This window comes from Trichosurus vulpecula, chromosome 5 (assembly GCF_011100635.1).
Source record: "Trichosurus vulpecula isolate mTriVul1 chromosome 5, mTriVul1.pri, whole genome shotgun sequence".
NCBI lineage: Eukaryota > Metazoa > Chordata > Mammalia > Diprotodontia > Phalangeridae > Trichosurus > Trichosurus vulpecula.
The window spans coordinates 82,908,341-82,927,338 of NC_050577.1; the positions used below are offsets into that span (position 1 = coordinate 82,908,341).

The window sequence follows — 18,998 nt, forward strand, 5'->3', positions numbered from 1 at the left end:
GGCTCAGACCTCATCAAACATTTCACCTTTGTGACAAATGCTCCACTTCCATTGAACATAACCAATGGTGTGTGTTAAATCTCATCTTCCATCATTTTCACTGTTAGATCTGTTTTATGTTTGTTTTCAAAATTGGCCGAGCCTTAGAAAATCTCAACAGAAATACCTTTTCTTCCCCCATTTCCATTCTACAATCAATAAAGCATGTTGCATTACTTGAAACATCTAACTAGTTCTCCACTCAGCCCTAGTCTGTTACACAGCTGAGTATATCTAAGTAGATTTGACAAGATATCTGGCCAGTTAGGCCACTCCCTGTATTGCATATTAATGTAATCTTCATACTAGAGGCTAACCTGCATGTGCTGCTCCTTAGATCTTTCTCTGTCTTGGTGTTGGGTCTTGAGAAGCGTTGTTAAGTAAATAGAGTATAGAGTTAATAGCCCCTGAGTAAATTTGGTTTACTTGTCTATCTTTGGAATGAAATTAGGTTTTCCCCTGGAGAATGAGTGTAGTTCTACAACTAAAATGCCAGCTGGTATTTCCATAGTCAGAAAATTGGTATTGAATCAGACTCAAAGAACTGTCAAACTCAAACATTTAGCCTAATCTCCACACTCCACACAGTATGAATCCCATCTATTGTATATCAGATTATGGTCATCCAACCTTCCCTTGAAGATCTCCACTGATGGGAAATTTGCTACCTCCCTAGGCATTCCATTCCACTTGATACTAAGCTGGTATGTTGGCTTTTAATTCCTACCCATCTGGTCCTTGTCTTGCCTTCTAAGGTCAAGCAGAAAAAGCCTAACCTCTCTTCCACATGACAGCCTTTCAAATTCTTGAAGACAAGTATTTTTTCCCTACCCTGAGTGGTCTTTTCTTTGATTTAAACATTCCCAAATTGTTTAGCCATACTCATAAGGCAGTTTCATATCACCTCACTGTTACCACATTTCTTCAATGGATTCCGTGTTTCTCCAGCACAAAACAGCAAATATTGCCTTACCTAGTGCCTGTATGGAACCTGGGCTTGTCATACTGAGATTGAATGGAATTACTATCTCGTGCTATGTTGTTCTCCTTAGTGTGCCTATTGTAGGGATTTGCGGAGTCGAGGCAGAATGTCAGAGGCAATGGGATTTAGCCAAGTTCTCTTTATAGTCGGAGAGCAAAAACAAAATGGCAAGGACTTAATGTTGGACATTCAGACTATAATGAAAAAGAACGCATTCAGGCACAGAGCTAGTGAGGACTCATTCCTGGGCACCAGGATTAATCAGTCAGATAGGAGAAAATTCCCATTTAGATACCATAATGTCCCATCCGCCTGAATAGGGCCTATGTAGACAACATCTGCATTTCACAGAAAAGCTTGAAAAAAACAGCTTCCAAAGCAGTAGCAGCAGAAATATTGGATCACAGAGTTGTAGAAGGCTTAGAAGGAACAAAATAATTGCTCTTTACATCTTCCTCCTTAATCCATGTCAGTTCATGCCATGTGTTCTGCATTAATATCTTGAGCTCTAAACACACACTTTTCTTTGGTGCATGCAGTGAGAATTTCTCAGCAAATCATGTTTCATATTCTTGACTACCTGCTTCTACCACCCCAATGTTTTCTTAAACAATCCCAGCTTTCTTTTATTTGGTAAAACATTTGGCATGCCTCTTATGGTACATTATTTCCATTATCTATAACTGTGTTTGACTTGTTTAAGCCTTCTGAAATATCCACAATTGTGTTGATAAATTTCTTTTCTAAGCCCAATCTCTTTTGAAGTTCTGATCATCAATCCCAAAGGTAACAGGTGCCTCTGGGTAGGTATGGTTTTATGCATTTTTTTTCTATTCAGAGATTGTAAGAGTAAACATGTCTCTATAAAAAGTATGCTTAATTGATAGTTAAATTACATGCTTTTATTTATTGGCTAACCAATAGTCCATAAGTAAAGTGTGGAGCACAAAGAATGAGTGAGGGAAATCTCCTTCCCATTCACAACCCCGATTAACGAAAACATATCCTTGTTTACAGGGAACATCTGGACCTGATCCAACCACTGTGTATGTTGATATGAGGGCACTAAGACATGACAGGTATGACGACATCCTGTTCTTGTTACTTTCCTAGCATTCAGGTACCCAAATAGACAAAGGAAAAAAAGAGAGATGGAAGCTGTAAATATTGGCCAATTCAAAGGAGAACAGGTATCTAAATAAGATGGAAGGCTTGCTGGAAGCTGGGGTTTCATGGTCAGGAGGCAGAATGCTGGTACTTTTAAGCACTGTAAATCTGCACCACGTTTTAAGCTTTGGAGTTAACATGCCCAGTGGGATAATAAACCTCTTGAAAAATGGCACATGCTCTACAGATGTACTACAGATGCTTCTACATAATAACCAGGAGTGATTAAAGCTGCTGAATTGAACAATTTCACCTTATAACCATCACTGTGATCCTGATCTGGGCTATTTAAAGTAGCCACTGTTTTGCACCGCAATAGAATACCAAATTTTGTCCTCATCTCTCTACTTTATTTTTTTTCCTTAAAAGAGTATCCCTTAAGTAGATATTGGGCTTCTCCAGCTGTGGGGCTTTTTCTCATCACCCCTAGGAGAAGGATTTAAGAGGTAAATTATCAGCTTTTAACTGGAAGAATCACGTAGAGTTTTCGTTTTTTGTTTTTTTCAGTATTGCAGTTAAAGGTCTCAGGAGAGAGAAGGGAAGGAATAAGGAGGCTACAAACAGGGGCAACTGGTGGAGTCACAAACAGAGAGCTGGGCCTGGAGTCAGGAAGACCTGACTTCAAATCCAGCATCAGACTCTCGCTAGTTCGATCATCCTGGGCAAGATGCTTCACTTGTATTTGCCTCAGTCTTCTCCCATTGTTGAGCTAATATTTGTAAAAGTGCTTAGCACAGTGCCAGGCACATAGTGGGCACTATATAAATGTTTATTCCCTTCCCTTTAAAAGGAACCTCTGTCTTACAGAACAGACTCTACTAAAAATTGCCTTGTGGGAGGAGAAGGTTCTTAACGTTTTCATGAAAGGTTTTTGAGTAATGTTTCCTTTTTATTAGGTAGCGGTGGAAAAGGTCATATATTGTTCCTGCTGTCTGATTATTATTAGTAGAAACATTTCCTAATATGTTAAGTGCCTGATTTAGTGCAGAGCCTATAAAAGATGTTCTCCAGAGCTCTTTGGTATTTCAGACATAGAGAGAATTTTGTAGTGGAAAGGGAATTTAGAAATCATAGTCTGTCCCTCTCGGCTTACAGGCAAGGTAGTGAAGCCAAGAGGATTTGTGACTTGCCCGGGGTCCATCACAATTCTGCGGCAGTGTTCCTCCGGCAGTAACCCGATGCCTCAATTCTAAATTATCTAGTGACAAAAGGGGAGCCATGACAGAGTACCCCAGGCAGTAGATAATCCAAACATCTTATATTCCACCTTGAAATGTGGTTCTTTTTTTTCCTCCAAGAATTCTAACCTTCCTAGTTTGATGTAGTTTAAAAGGAGGTTGCATTCTCTTAGCGCACCCCAGCTGGACTAAAGCATGGCAATCAGGCTACCAGCCTAGAGTTAAAAAATAAAAACCTCCTGTAGATTATCTGTAAAGTGAATGTGTCTCACACAGATAATTGAGCCACCTGTATTTGTGATTCCCTTAATTTCTGAATTACAGACTTATCTTTTTTTTTTTAATTTTGTTTTCTTGGAGTCATAGGATTATAGATTCAGAGTTGGAAGGGACCTTGGAAGAAGCCTTCAGTTTACAGATGAGGCCCATGGAGGTTAAGTTACTGGCCTAAGGCCGCCACGTTAGTAAGTGGAAGAAGCTGGGGTTTGAAGCTAGGGCCTCTGACTCAGAATCCAGCACTATCCACTGTGGTACCATGAGATCATACAAAAGAAAAAAACCTCTTCTTTCACCTCTTTGTTGATAAGTGGCCTGCCACAATTCATTCTTGCAAATAGAAAGATTTCTTTGTACTGCTCTCCTGACACTGATTATATAGGTTATCTTTGTCCCTTTCTTAACTCAGCCAAGCTATACAAAAATTGAAGTGTTATAACATTTAAGTCTTTAAACGTTCAACTTTTCTAGTCTCTAAAAAGACACAAAAGTTATTTAGTGAAATGAGTCATATTTAGATGTTCTGAGCATTGCCCGTAGAATATTTTCAAATTTATTTTCTGTGATAGCAATAATATTCACAGGGCACCAAAACCCATGAAGCAGGCCATGTCCTACCTAAGACTAATACCAGCCCTAGCTCTTTAGAAAGGAATTTACATTTCACTCAAATAAAGTTAAAGGATCTTTACTAAATGGGGTAGTTTTGGGAAATTAGTGTATGGCTCTAATTTATGTCAGTTACCAGTTGTTAGGACAGTGGAAAGAAGAGCCTGGATTCTGGAGTAAAGGATCTAGGCTAAAATCCTGTTTCTGCTGCTTACTCTTTATGTGGCCTGAGGCAAATCAATTAATCTCCTGGGACCTCAGTTTTGTTCATCTATAAAATGAGGGAATTGGAGTAGGTGGCCTCTGAAGTTCCTTTCTGCTCTAGACCTGTGCTGCTCTGTGGCTAGTACAGCAATTTTAGAAAAGTTCTCTTTGGAACACTTCCCTCCCATTTTAAAAAAGATGTAAATGATTTGTACCGGGACCTCACTATCACATTACTTTCTGTGTAGTGGGGTTAGGCACCTGCTAGGCCCAGTTTGACCCAGGATGAGTAGACCTAGGTTCTAGTCTTACTTGATACCCTAGGCTGTGTGATCATTGGCAAGGTGCAAAACCACTCTGAATCAGGTGCCTCACCTGTCCGCCAGCAATAACAGTATTTGTATTCACTTCAGCCAACTACCACATGAAAGGCACTGTACTATTTGCTTTACAGAGTTGTTATGAGGAAAGCATTTGTAAACATTGTTCTCTATAACTGTGAGCTGTAATTACTATTTTTATTATCAAGGAGATTTAGTTACTGATGTATTAAAAGGACTTGGGCATGAGGCAGTTTCACATGTAAAAGTAGTCCCAAGTGTTTCTTGTGCGATTCAGTGCTATTTATATTGAAGCCCTAAAAATACATGACCAAAATCCAGGAACAAAAAACAATGTCAAAGGCTCTTTGTAGATTCAGAACTCAACCCTGCTGAAACACAGTTCAGAAACAAGTGGGATTTTTAAAAAATCCAACAAGAAACCCACTCAGCTCCTAAGCCTCTGCACCTGCAGGCCTGAGTAACTATCCTTTAAAAAGTCAATACTATCTCATTAAAACACATATGCCTCAGTGACTCACATGTAGTACTGTGTATATGATAGCCCTTGAGGTAGGTGAGAAGAAATTAATGCACTAAGACAGCCCTGATAAAGACTGCTGATCTTTAGAGCACTAGAAAAAAAGACTTTCCTTTTCAAGCATCTGGCCCCCGTGGTGTAGCAGCTGAAATGGATATTTTCTATACTCTTAGATTAAACAACTTAATGTGAAGGAATGCCAGGCAGGGCAGATCTCTGGAAATCACTCCTCTGACTCCATTTCCTCCTTCTGGGGAGATAGCTTACCAAGATCATCACAAAAAGACGAACTAGTTCATTTGTGTAGCGAAAATCAATCAACCAAAAGCATTTATTAGCACCTACTACTAAATGCCTTACATTCTGTTAGACACTGGAGATACGAAGGTGAAACAGTACCTACGCTCAAGGGGTTTTTACAGTCTAGGTGGGGCAGACGACATCTACAGACAAAGGTAGATACAAAATAATGTTGAGGGAGGGATGAGCATCCGGGGGAACAGGAAAGGCTTTGTGTAAACACTGGCACTTGAGCGAAGCCTTAGAGAAGATGAAAACATTCACCCCAGGACAGATGGGGGCTAGGGTTGGATTTCATCCATCCTCCTAATGATGAGGACCTAGAAGGACCTGTGTTCACAGGCAATCCAATCTGCTGCTGGTGAGCGGTTCCATATTGATGATGCAATACTATGCTTGCAAGATTGGCCATGCCCCAAAAAATAGATCTCCTTGGTGATGAGTCTCTCTTTAGCTCGTGTGACTCTCAGAAAACAGACTATTAACAGACCCCTGCTCTGCAAAACCTCTGCAGCTAGGAAGCTCCTGGCTGGGTGGTATAGCCTTTACACACCCAGGATCACCCCTTTGTTCAAGGTGGCAACCCACACCAATGGAGGGTGCACACACCAATGAAGTCATGGATCCATCAGAGCATCTCTAAACTGTTGGGGAGGGTGTAATTATTTCCATTATGTTGCCACTGTTCAAAACATTTCTGGACCTCCTCTACCTCTACCTCAACATCTACATATTTTCATCTGCTAAAGGGGTTTTTGTTTTGCTTTTGGAAATAGCACAATGTCCCTTAGAGCCATGTTGAAGGATAAAGGTTGACAATAATCTGGGTGAAATTGATTTTTTGGTTTTAAGAAAAAAGCAGGAAACTGAGTCTATCAAGCGGCTGGCAAATTAGTTCAGGGGAGACTTTCCCAGAGAGTAGCTCCGTCAACATTTTGAGTGCTATCAAGCATTGTTGTTAGAATTTTACAAAAAAAATAGCATTTATGTGGTCCTTTAAGGTTTGTAAAGCACTTTACAAATATGATCTTATTTATCACAGCATCGACCGTGTAAAAGGCGCTAGGTCATGGCTAGGGATAGAACAACAACAAAAATGAAACAAATCTTGCCTTCAGGGAACTTATATTCTACCAGGAAGGTGGGAGATGGTTACAGAGAAGTAAATAGAAAGTTTATACAAAATAATCCAAAATTTCTGTAGTGAGAGCACTAACTGAGTCAAAGAATCAGGGCAGGTTTTATGGAGGAAGTGACAGCTGAGCTAGGCTTTTAAGAAAGTCAGAAACTCCAAGAAGTAGAAGTCGGGAAAAGGTGTATTTTGGGTGTGGGGGACCTCCTGTACAAAGGCAAGAGGCAGGAATTTCAGAGGCAAAGAACAGCAAGCAAGCCAGGTATAAGTAATTAATCTATAAATGAGCTTATGGCTAGAGATAAGTTAAGTATGTGTTTCTATATGGGCTAGTTTATGAAAAAATAAAGTTTTTTTTTTCCTTTGACATTAATAACACCGCAGAATGTAATCACCGGGAGGACAGGGAGTGTGCCTGTACCTGTGCAAGTACTTACAGAACGCATATTGAATTGAGTGTTGCTGGTGTATTTCTTTGACTGCTGCTGCCCAGAAAGGCGCATGGCCCTTGTTAGTGGGGGAGGGCTTGTGGGCACTTTGAAACTTTGAGATAGTTCTCTTTCATGCCTGCCAAAAACCATTTGGCTTCTCAGGCCATCAGTTTATGGCTCCCTTAGAGATCAGTTCAAGAGACTTAACTATACTCCTGTGTGCACACCTCCTCATCTCTTAAGCAGGGCCTTGGGATCATCAATCTGTGGGTGTTAAGTCGCTCAGGATACAGACTGTTCTTTCATCAGCTCACAGTTCAAGTTGCTTTCAGAGGCTTATCGAAAAGAATAAATAAAGCAGAAGAAACTAAGTAATTCAAATAGGAGAGATACATTTGGGAACAAATCACAGACTACAAGGCATTTGATCTATAATGGAAGGCTATGCATTCTTAATCAAGTCATTAACAAGTTCTCATATTAGTTCAAAGGTTCCTTCGATCTGGGGATTCTTCTCTGCCCCCTCCAAAAATAAGTGTAAGAATTCTGATAAGGTCTAGAAAACAAGTGAAGAGCCTGTTCACGCAGTTCATTTCTCCCAGAGTTATTCAGTCAGTCAATAAGCATTTATGAAGTACTTTCTATATGCCAGCCACTATGCTAAGCTCTGGGGATATAAGTAAAGACAAAAGGAGATCACAGTCTGAAGTCCCTCACCCCCTCCACTGTCATCACCACTCCACTCACGTGTCTATGATTCCAGCATCAATCCTTGGCTCTGGAAGGGGCCTGAGCATATCTGAGATGGAAGAAAGGCATGGGTGAATAAATGTTTACCGTCATTCCACGCCCCCTTCTCAACAACCTGGAAATCCAAGTGAAGTTAAAGACTTTATGGGGATGGGAGAAGATAATCAGTAGGGATGCTGTGGCACAGGGAGAAGAATTGTGGTACCCTCAGGTGGGTCAAAGGATTAAAAAAAGGTTTGAGAATTACCGGGCTGATGTGGAAGTGGTGGACGTCTACTCTAATAATATGAGATAATATTAGTAAAATGCTTAGCACAAAAATCCTGGCACCTAGTTGGAGCTTCATAAAAACTTGTTTACTTCCTCTCTCCCTTCTACTGGGAGGGACATCCTAAAATCTGCTTCCTCCATTTTTTGTATTCCCTTTGGAAGCATCCACCTTAGAGCTGGATGAGCCCAACAAAGCCCATCTAGCAGAACCTCCTCATTGTACAGTGAGGAAATTGGAGTCCACAGAGATTAAATGGCTTGCCTTAGGTCACACAGGTAGTGGCAGAGCTGGGATTCAAACTGAGGTATCCTGACTCCAAATCCAGGGGTCTTTTCACTATTGCATGCTGCCTCCCACATACTTTAAGGCCATTATTCTACTCTAATGAGTTTTAACTAAGGAAAACTCCTTCCCTTCCTCTCTTTCTCTCCAGATACATTCCCCCAGTCCCTACTTTATATTTTAGCCAAGAATTAGAATTCTGCTCAGGTAGCAGCCTCTCCTCCATCCTCTCCTCCCCTGCTCCCCCTCCCTGCCCCCACACACATGCTTGTGCTCATCTCTCTGGGTAGGTTAAACCCTGAGCAGTTTGAGTTGCTTTCCAAAGGTGTCCATGTCAGATAAGAAACAAGTGAATCAGTATTTATTAAGTGCCTACTATATGCCAGGCACTGTATACTATGGAGAAGGGAAAAGAATAGGTATAACAGAAAAACCTTTTGAAGAGGCTGGGGGAGGGAAGGGTTCAGAGGACATACTCTTTGCTATTTCTTTCCTGTTATTCCTGTTGTAAAAAAAAATAACTCATTATTGTCCATCAGTGTTTCAACTGTTTGGATTCTGCCATAAGGTTTAATTACTTTTGCTTTTGGCTTCATGGCATATTCACTTGGGAGTCCAGGGCATCTGTCCAATTATCACTTAATTAATCTGTAGAAACTTAATTTGTCAATACTAGTGTGCTCACCCCCTTCAAAACAAGATGAAGTGTCATTGTGGAAACACATTGTCAAATAAATCCCACCATCTGATTAGCTATTGCTATTCAAATTTCTGCCTGTTTTTATTTCCACCTTACCCACCCCACCCCACCCCAGAACCACTGTGTCTGAGTTTCTTTCTGTGCATTTGAATTTGTACAGGTTGCCATGGAGAGTATTTTTGTCTCCTGTAATGGAACTTATGAGGGTATGAATTCTCACTACTGCTAGAATGAATCCAGTTCCCACATACACAGGGGGAAAAAATGATGAAAATGTTTTGAGGGTATTTGGAAATAACTGTTAAGCTTAAGAAATACACTCTGTGATATGTTCATTTCAAATGTACCCTTGGCCCACTAGATTATTTCTATGGTTGACCTTTCTTAAAACATTCAAGCTTGATGTGGGAGAGGGAGAAAAAGTTTCTGCCTTTAAATAAGTCCTTTGGCAGTGAACCCTCCCCAACTCCCTCCCCTCCTATGAATAGACTGTTGATATCTTCCCAACCCTATACTCTTTTTCTGAATGCATTGTTGACAATATAACTAAAGAATGAAAGCTTGTTTGGACTCCTCATCACAGGGAATCCAACCCAAAGTCATGGACTGTGTTTGCAGAGGATAGTCCCAGGATTAGATCAGGCAGGAACAGAGGGAGTAAAGGAATTCTGAAGAGATTGGAGATGGACTGTAAGCATGTCACTATACCACTAGTCATTAGGTCAACAAACAGCAGAGAGAAAGAGGAGCCAGTCATGCTAGTAGAATTGAAAATAAAAGGCACTAATAACTTATTGGTGTGATCCTGTCCTTCTTATCCTAGAATTATAGACCTATAGAAATCATTGGATTGTAATTCCGGATATGGAGCAGAGACTGATTCTTGCTCCTTTCAATGATTAGCCCCATGGCCACCATCACTTCTTTATTCAGGTCTTTCTGTCCAATGATAACAGTTTTCATTTCTTCGTGCATCAGTGACTCTTATACTGCTTTGCACAATGTGTGTTTGGTCTCCTCAAATGAAGTGTAAGCTCTTAAAGGGATGAGACAGGACATTTTTATGTTTCTGTTCCTAAGTGCCTAAGGACTTCGCCAAACCCGAAAACCGTGATGACAGTGAAGCAGTGTGGAATAGTGGGAAAAGTGCTGTGTTTGGAGTTAACACTCAAGCAATGGTCAGACCAGGGCAGAACACTGAATATTTTCAATTTCCTCCTTTTCAGCACTATGTCTTTCTTCATGAAGCCTAAGACCTCACTAATTTTCTTTGGCTGACACATCAAATTGTTAACTCCTATTAAACTTGAAGTCCAATATTTTTGGACTTCAGATCTAGATCTTTTTCAGCCAAATCGCTCTCTACCCTTCCCTCCCCCATTTTATAATGTTGATATTTTGAGTCCCAAGTGTAGTAGGAAGTTAGATTTATCCCTATTAAATTTGATCTTATTGATTTGGCCCAATATTCTAATCTATCTAAATCTAATTAGTGTGTTAGACATCCCTTCCAGCTTAATGTCAACAATGTATTTTATAAAGATACTATCCATCCCTTCATCTAAGTCATAGAAAAAGATGCTGAACTGCAGAGAACTCCCAACGAAGGAAAGATCAGAGGAGAGCAAACTTATCTCCTGCTTCCATGCCTTTTTATAGGCTACCTTCCAGGCCGGGAATGCACTACACTTTTCACCTTTCAACAAGTATACCATCTCCAAAACGAAAGCCTTTCCTTATGACAGCTATTTGTGCTCATTCTCTCCCTACCAAATTATTGTGGATATACTTCTCTGTTTACATGTTATACCCCCTTCCTGGTAAAATGTAAGCTTGTGGGGGTCAGGGGCTAGTTTTTATTTTGTCTTTTTATCTCCTTTGCCCAGCATAGTATACTGCACATAGTAGGTACTTAGCAAGTGCTTTATAAATTGAATTAGATTGGACTGAATGTCTTTTGGCAGTAGTATATGAGAGATGCTTAGGAGAGAAGACATAATCCAATTGTTTTATTTCCCCTAAAGCTCAACCAGTCCCATTGCCTCCAGAAGGTCATCTTTACTCCTCCAAGTCAAAATGTTCTCCTTTTCTGAACTTATAATGTATTTAGAGTCAGAACATATAAGAGAGTATTTTCTTCTATATTTTAAAATATATCATATATAGCTATATATGTATTTTAATATATTTTGTTCTGCTTCCTGTTTTCTAATTGCTTCATATTTGTGAGTCTTCCTTTTCCAGCTGTGACAGGGATCTTGGTTTTTTTTGTAGGCTACATAGTCAGTAGGATGGGGTTTTCTCACCAAGCATAAAATAAATACTCCTTGATTTGACACACATTTGTGTGGGGAGGTGGTAGGGAGAGTTCTAGAGGATTTGTCAGTTAACAGTGTTGGTCCTTGCAAATCTAATTGAGGCACATGTATAGGAGGTCATCAAATTTAGAGTTGGAAGGACTCTTACAAATTTTTTGGTCTCCATCATGAAGCTAGGAAGCTATTTGTAGCAATAAACCTCCAGACCTTGCTCTCCACATGACTCTGAAACTTCTCAATACTTCCCAGATTTATTGTGCTTTATTGGGTTGTTGGTTATTCAAAAACTATGGCCCCCATCATTGAAGAGGCATCTAAGTGAAACTTTATGCATGCATAAAGTAAAAAGCTTTTACTTAAAACACCATAAAGAGGTAAATAGCAAGGAACTAGTAAATGTTCAGATCTATGGGAAAACATTCATAAAGGACAGAGGCATGCTCTATGGGAGTGATGTGTTTTTTCCATTACTCTCACCCAATTCCTAAGGCCAGGAGGACACAAGCAGACCAAACCTTTCCTTAAAGTGAAGGGACAAAGCCTTCCCTTTACCCAGTTTGAAAACCCACTTCTTGAATTGAGCTTATGTACAAAGGCCAAAAAGAAATGTTAGAGTAGGAGTAGTGTCATGGACCATAAAACAGCTTTGTTGTACCCAGTCACTGGCTCTTCCAGGGACACAGCCGGGTTTGCACAGAACACAGGGCCTCTGTCTGGGAGCCCGAACTTGAGCATTTCTTCAGAGAGTCAATGAGGGGAAAACCCAACTAAGTATCTGGCAGCATCCCCTGTTGCTTTCCTATTTCTTCTCCAGTAGTGCACAGAGACCACTTATCTTTCAAATCTCTTTGCTTTCTTTTTCCAGGTAATACTGGTTCTCCTTTTCTGATCCTTCCTTCTGTTTTCTCCTTTCTTTCCACCTTGCTACTCCCTACATGTATGACATGTATGTCATTTCTTCCTCATGTTCTTCTGTGTCTTTCGTCTGTAAGAGAAGAAGGTTGGGGTGGGTGAGCTCTTAGGAATCCTTTGTAGCCCTGCTTCGTTTACTACTGTGCTTTGTTAGTTGAGGCAGCAGCAGAGCGTAAAGAATGACAGACAAGACTGGGAGCCAGGGACTAGTTTCTAGTCCCAGCTCTCCCTGTTTACAGTGTGTCCTTGTACAAACCATGGAACCTCTTCGGTTCCCTTATCTGTACAATTTAGTTCAATCCATAGACATTTATTAGATTTAAGTTTATTTATTAGTATTTATTAAACACCTGTTGTGTACAGAGCATTGTGCTTAGGACCCCGGAGAAATACAAAATTTAGAAAAGATATGGTGCGCACCCTCATGGAACTTTCAATCTAGTGGGAGAATATGACCCATGTACAGACAGCTGCAATGTAAAATGATACCTAAGCACATCAGAGAGGTACAAGCAACATACTTATGTGAGTCAGAAGGACAGAAAAACTCATTACTGACACAGAGGCCACTGAAGGAGGCTTCCTGGAAGGAGGTAAAGTACAGAATGAGTAATTCAGTTTGGCTGGAGTACAAAGTACTTGGAGAGGAGTGCTATGAGAAGGGTCTGGTGCCAGACTGTGGAGGGCCTTACTACTATGCATATGGAAGCTTGAACTTTGATTCATAGGCAGTGGAGGCTGAGGAAGGTTTTTTTTGAGCAAAATGCTTATAGAACCATGTTTTCCTATAGTAAAAATGAGCCTGGAAGCCTATTAGGAGGCTTTTTCAATTGGCCAGGTACATACCTGTAACTATTATTAAAGTTTTGTGCTAGGGTGTTTGCATGGGGGATGTGGGGATAGATGGGAGAAATACTATGTGGAATCCATAGGTCTTAGTAAATAAGTGAAGCAAGAAAAGAGCCAAAGATAACTCAGAAGTTTGAACCACGGCAAAGTGGTATTGTTGTTTCAGTCATGTCTGACTCTTTGTGACCCTATTTGGGGTTTTCTTGGCAAATATATTTCTTTCTCAGTTCATTTTACACATGAGGAAACTAAGGCAAACAGTTAAGTGATTTGCTGGGAGTCACACACCAATAAGCACATTTGAACTCCGGAAGATGAGTCTTCCTGATTCTCAGCCCATTACTCTATCCACTTTTCCACCTTGCTATACCTAGCTAGTATAGTACAGAAAGAGCATATTAAAGTCCCGAGAAAAGGAGCAAGTTTAGGAAGCAAGGTAACAAGTTCACTTTAGGGCCTTTTCAATTTGAGGTGTATATGGACTATCCAAGTAGAGATATCCTGTAGGCTATTTGATATTTGGGAGACTGAAGGTGTAGATTTGAGTATCATGAATGTAGAGATAGTAGTTGATTTGAGGAGACTGGATAAATTGCCAGGGGGGGGGGCGAAATAAATAAATAAATACAAATAAATAAAAATATATGTGTGTATGTATATATACATCTATATGTATGTACATATGCACATTGTTGTTGTGTTTGTCCTTCATTCTCAAAGAGGACCATGACATCAGGGAATGATGACATGACTTGCAGTTGACTTTGATTTGAGTGAGGGAGGGCTGTGCAAGGTCACCAGCCTCACTTTCTCCTCCAGAGCCATCTGGGTCTAGTGGCCTGATATTCATCAGAATGACTGGAGATAGCCCAGGATTCAATGGGAGACCCTGGCCCTTTTAGGCTAAGGTTTTTCCAGGTTCTCACTTTGAGTGAGGTAACGCCCATTCAGTGGATAGGCCTCTTTAAGAAGTGGGTCAAGGGATAGCCCCTTTAATCAAAAAAAAAAGTTCATATATGTGTATATTATATATATTATCTATATCAAAGCTGTTCAACCTTAGATTTTTATTGAAACAATAGATGATATATTTTGGTTTGCCATTTTAGTGAGAGCTCTGCCGTAGCTTGGCTTCATTTACTAAAGCATTTATGTAAATTTCTATGCTTGTAGGTGGGCTGCATAAATCTCACTGCAGGCCGCATTTTGGGCAGCCCTGATATATATGATATAATGTATAATAACGTTATATTATAGAATTATAAGAAAAGATTTGGGTCAAGGTTAAAAACTTGGGAGACTACCCACTTCAGGGGGTTGAGAAGAAGATGACTAGCCAGTCAAATTAAAGTTAGCTAAGAGTTAAAGAAGTTAGAGAACCAGGAGTAAGATGATGTCCTGGAAGGAGGAAATAGTACTCAGGAGTTGAAACAAAAAGCGAAAGTAATAAGGAGACTGAGCCAAATAAACCCTTCTAGCTCCAGAATTCCCTGGGCTACATTTTTCTTACCCTGAGGGGCTACTGTCAGAGAAGTGAGTAGAGAGATTTTCCATCAGAGGCTGGACATGTCAAGGATGCTGTAGGGGGAGATTCAGCTTTCTAGGAAGGAGTGACCCCAGGATCCAGTGGTTTCAGGTTTTTCCTGGAAGTTGTTCTCCCATACTTTACCAGGTTCATACTTGGTAGCTTTTAGTGGTAATCTTCATTAAGAAGCCAAGTGAAGAGTGTAAGACAACACAGTGCCAATGGGACCTACTTAGTGGTTTTCAGGCCAGGGTGTTTGGTTTTTTTTTTTCAAGGTGACTATCTATCATTCAGTAAAAGTTAGTGCCCAAAAGAAATTTTCTTTCACTATTTGTATAAAACCAGCCAGCGTGAAAAGCTATGTGTTCTGCAGTACCTGCAAACCCATCTGAGTGTAATGATTACAAAACAACATGCATCCCAGTAGCATCAACCTAAAAGTCCTCTGGAGAAAACTCTGCCAGGGTCTCTCTTTATGAATGCAATGAAGCTTCTCTCCTTGTGGCCTTTTTCTCCGGTTATCAGCAAGACACTGCACGATTCCTCCTGCATCTTTAATAACTGCAAACCTGCTCAAATCTGTTAATCTCTTTGGTGAATGTTCTTTTCCCTTTGCCTGAATTTTATTCCCACTGATTCCACTGATTCCTTCTCAGGCAACTCACACTCTCTCTCTCTCTCTCTCTCTCTCTCTCTCTCTCTCTCTCTCTCTCTCTCTCTCTCTCTCTCTCTCTCCCCCCTCCCCTTCTCTCTCTCCTCCCTGTCTTTTTTCACATGGGACTCCAGTTTCCCCTCAGACATTTACATATTATTCAGCAAAGGATCTTGAGCCTAGTCGCTTTCCCCTTAGGACACAGGCTGGTATCACTTTGTCACTCATTCAGCCTTCACTGGCCAGTTATTTTAAGGTAAAGAAGAAAGGGAAAGTGTTCAAATGTTAATTTTTGTTGTTCCTTGTTTGGTTTTGTTTGTTTAAGGTGCTCTGTTAATTGCCTACACACACACACACCTCAAAACTGTAGAGGCACCCATTACTGGAGAGATGGGTGGGGTAGGATTTTGGAGAATGTTATAACTCCAGCCTGTCAGTTCTTTTGAGGAAGGGGCTCTCTGGCGGGGAACTAACCCCACCACAAGCTGCTTTTAAGAGGCTGAAAGACATCATTCATTTTACTAACCAGAAAAATAGTTCAGGCTGACACATTTTCCTTTAGATTAAAAAGAGTATATGGTTGCAGCATGTGATGGGGGACTCAGGGAAAAATCTAAACAGGAAAATATCTGTTTTCTTTCTCCTACGTGGAAAACCATCCTCTCTTCCCTCCACTCATCTAAACCCTGCCTGGCCTTTGAGGCAGCTCTTGTCCAGACCGCTTCCATGAAGCTTACCCTTCAATCCTCATTGATTTCCCATCCTCTGAATTCCCGCCCTGCTTATAGGTCATTATCACCCAATTTAGTGCTTAGTTCTGTGAATTGTTATATTCTTTAACTTTTCCGTGTAGCTTGTTCTTCAAGTAGATTAAAGAGCATTTTCAAGGCAGAGATTATGCCCTCTAATTTCATATTCTACAGAAACTGAGAGACTAGGTGGGAGTTGCCTATCGGTGTTATTCTTCAACTTTGTTACATGACCTCATTTTCTGCTTCTATATTGCTTTAGGAACACATGTCATACTGCTTTGTGCCCCCATTGGTAATATGCTGCAGCCTGTTTGCACTGCCATGCATCCATTTCCCTTTGGGAGACTCCTTTCCCCCAAATTTGATTAAAAATTGTGATATTCCATGGTTTGATGCCAGCTATATAGCCAGAAGAATACGGATGCCAAAAGAGATGGAATTTTCTTTTAGGAAGAAGCTTACAGTCCCTTGAGTGCTACATAAGTTCCCAAGTGCCAAAGGTATTATGCTCCTTTCCTTTTAAATTCTGGACCCTTTTCATTGTCCATTTGCAGTGGCTGTTCAAGATAGGAATGGCTCAATAGGCCATCTGTCTAGTTGCTGATTTCATATGACTAAACAGCATTCTGTAACCACTTGGTTTTGCCAGTATGGACATTCTTCTAGGTGATTATGGATTTACTTAGGAAACTTTGTGAAGTTTCTAGAGATTGGTGCAGTCAGCGAAATGTCGTCTGCAAACTCTAGCATTTAAAAGACCTCATTCTCTATAAGGAATTACCTCTCCTATATCTACTGTGTAGTAGACAACCCCCATGACTACGGCCTGGCCTTTATGGCCGTTGATTCATAGTGATTATGCTTCTGTAGTAAATAGTGACCGTCCATGTCAGTGACTGCCTTCTTTAACCACTTCCCATTTTTCAGTGTCAGTAGCTTATTTAAACAGATCAGGGTAGCACAGAATTCTAGGCTGTATCTCCTCATTTGTAGTCGCCTAATTTTGTGTTGATTTTGATCTTTAGTTTAATAAGCTAGAGGTCTGACTGTACAAAAACTGCCACACTGATAACCATTCATTTCCTTTTCACTAAAAGATAATCCATTTCATTCTTCATGGTATTATTGAAGGCTTTTCATTAGTATTGTTGGAGAAAGGATGCATGATACATAGGTGTTAGGCTTCTATTTAATCTAAAAAGTTTCTGTCATTCCTTGATTCGCAGCAATGCTTTCCAACACATTGTTCACAGTTTGGCACCATTTACTACCTCCAGGAAACTTAGAAGACTAGCACTGGATCTCTCATGGTCAGAGTTTGACCTTCTCTCAGCTGAGAACTTTGTGTCATATTTTACTCAAAAATTTGAGGCCATTCTCCCCTCTTCACCTATATCACTCAGATGCCTTCAGCCACAATCTCCTCCTTTGCCCCCATCTCACACGAAGTGGCCCTACTTCTTACCAAAACAAAACCCTCTCTACCTATACAAGGTATTCCTGTCTATCCCATCCCAAGCAGATTGTCCCCTCTACCATCCCCAGTCTCTCCCTGTCTGCTGGCTGCTTCCCTACTGCCTATAAACATGCCCATGTTTCCCCCATCCTCCAAAATCCCTCACTTGCTCCTTCCATCTCTACTATCATCCCATCTGTGGCCAGACCCCTTGAGAAGGCTGTCTACAATAGGTACTTCCACATCCTCTCTTCTCATTCTCTTCTTAATTCTCTACAATCCAAGTTCCTACCTTATTGTTCAAGTGAAACTGCTCTCTCCAAGGTTACCAATGATCTCTTAATTCCCAAATCCAATAACCTTTTCTCAGTCCATGCCCTTCTTGGCCTCTCTGCAGCCTTTGACATTGTCAATCACTCTCTTCTCCTTAATTCTCTCTTCTGTCTAGGTTTTTGGGACACTACTTCCTCCTGGTTCTCCTCTTACCTGTTCATGCAATTCATGCCCACCAACCAAAAAATGTCCCACAGGGTTCTGTCCTGGGCCCTTTTCTCTTTTTCCTTGTACTACTTCACTTGGTGATCTTACCAGTCCTCATGCATTAAAATTATCATCTCTATGTTGATGATTCTCAAATCAACTGATCTAGTCCTAACTTCTCTGCTGGCTTCTAGTCTCACATCTCCAATTCCCAATCAGACCTCCCAAGCTAGATGGCCAAAACCGAGCTCGTTATCTTTTCCCTCAAGTCCTCTCCCCTTCCAAATTCCCCTGTTACTGTCAAGGGGACCACCACCACCCCAGGCTCATAATTCACTATCTCTCACCTCTCTGTAACCACTCTGTCACAGAGGCCTGATGATGTCACCTGCAACATCTCTCCTATATTTCCCCTTCTCACACTGCCATAAGGCTAGTGCAGCTCCTCATTTCATGCCTTGATTACTGCAACAGCAGGTCGGTGGGTCTGCCTGATTCAAGTCCCTCCCTACTCTAATCATCCACTAAAGCAATTTTCACAGAGCAGAAGTCTGACCATGTTACCCCCCCTTCCCCGACTCAGTAACTTCCAGTGACTCCCTATTACCTCCACGTTCAAATGCTCTGTCTGCTTGGCATTCAAAGACCTTTATAACTTAGCCTCCTCCTACCTTTCCAGTCTTCTTATATCTTACTCTGTGTCACACTCTTCCATCTAGAGATACTGGTCTCCTTGCTGTTCCCTGAAGAAGACCCTCCATTTCTCAGCTCCAGACATTTTTTTCTGGCAGTCCTTCATGGCTGGAATGCTCTCCCCACTCATCTCTGGCTTCCTTTTACTCCCAGCTAAAATTCCATGTCTTACAGGAAGA

At 40.8% G+C, this 18,998-nt stretch overlaps 1 protein-coding gene across 1 annotated transcript in view; it reads left to right on the plus strand.

Moving 5' to 3' along the window:
- Positions 1–18,998, plus strand: part of DIP2C (disco interacting protein 2 homolog C) — a 592,611-nt gene that overhangs the window by 541,341 nt on the left and 32,272 nt on the right. The window contains exon 33 of the mRNA XM_036759139.1: positions 2,039–2,100. Coding sequence (XP_036615034.1) covers positions 2,039–2,100 — 62 coding nt within the window. The remainder of the gene's footprint in view (positions 1–2,038; positions 2,101–18,998) is intronic.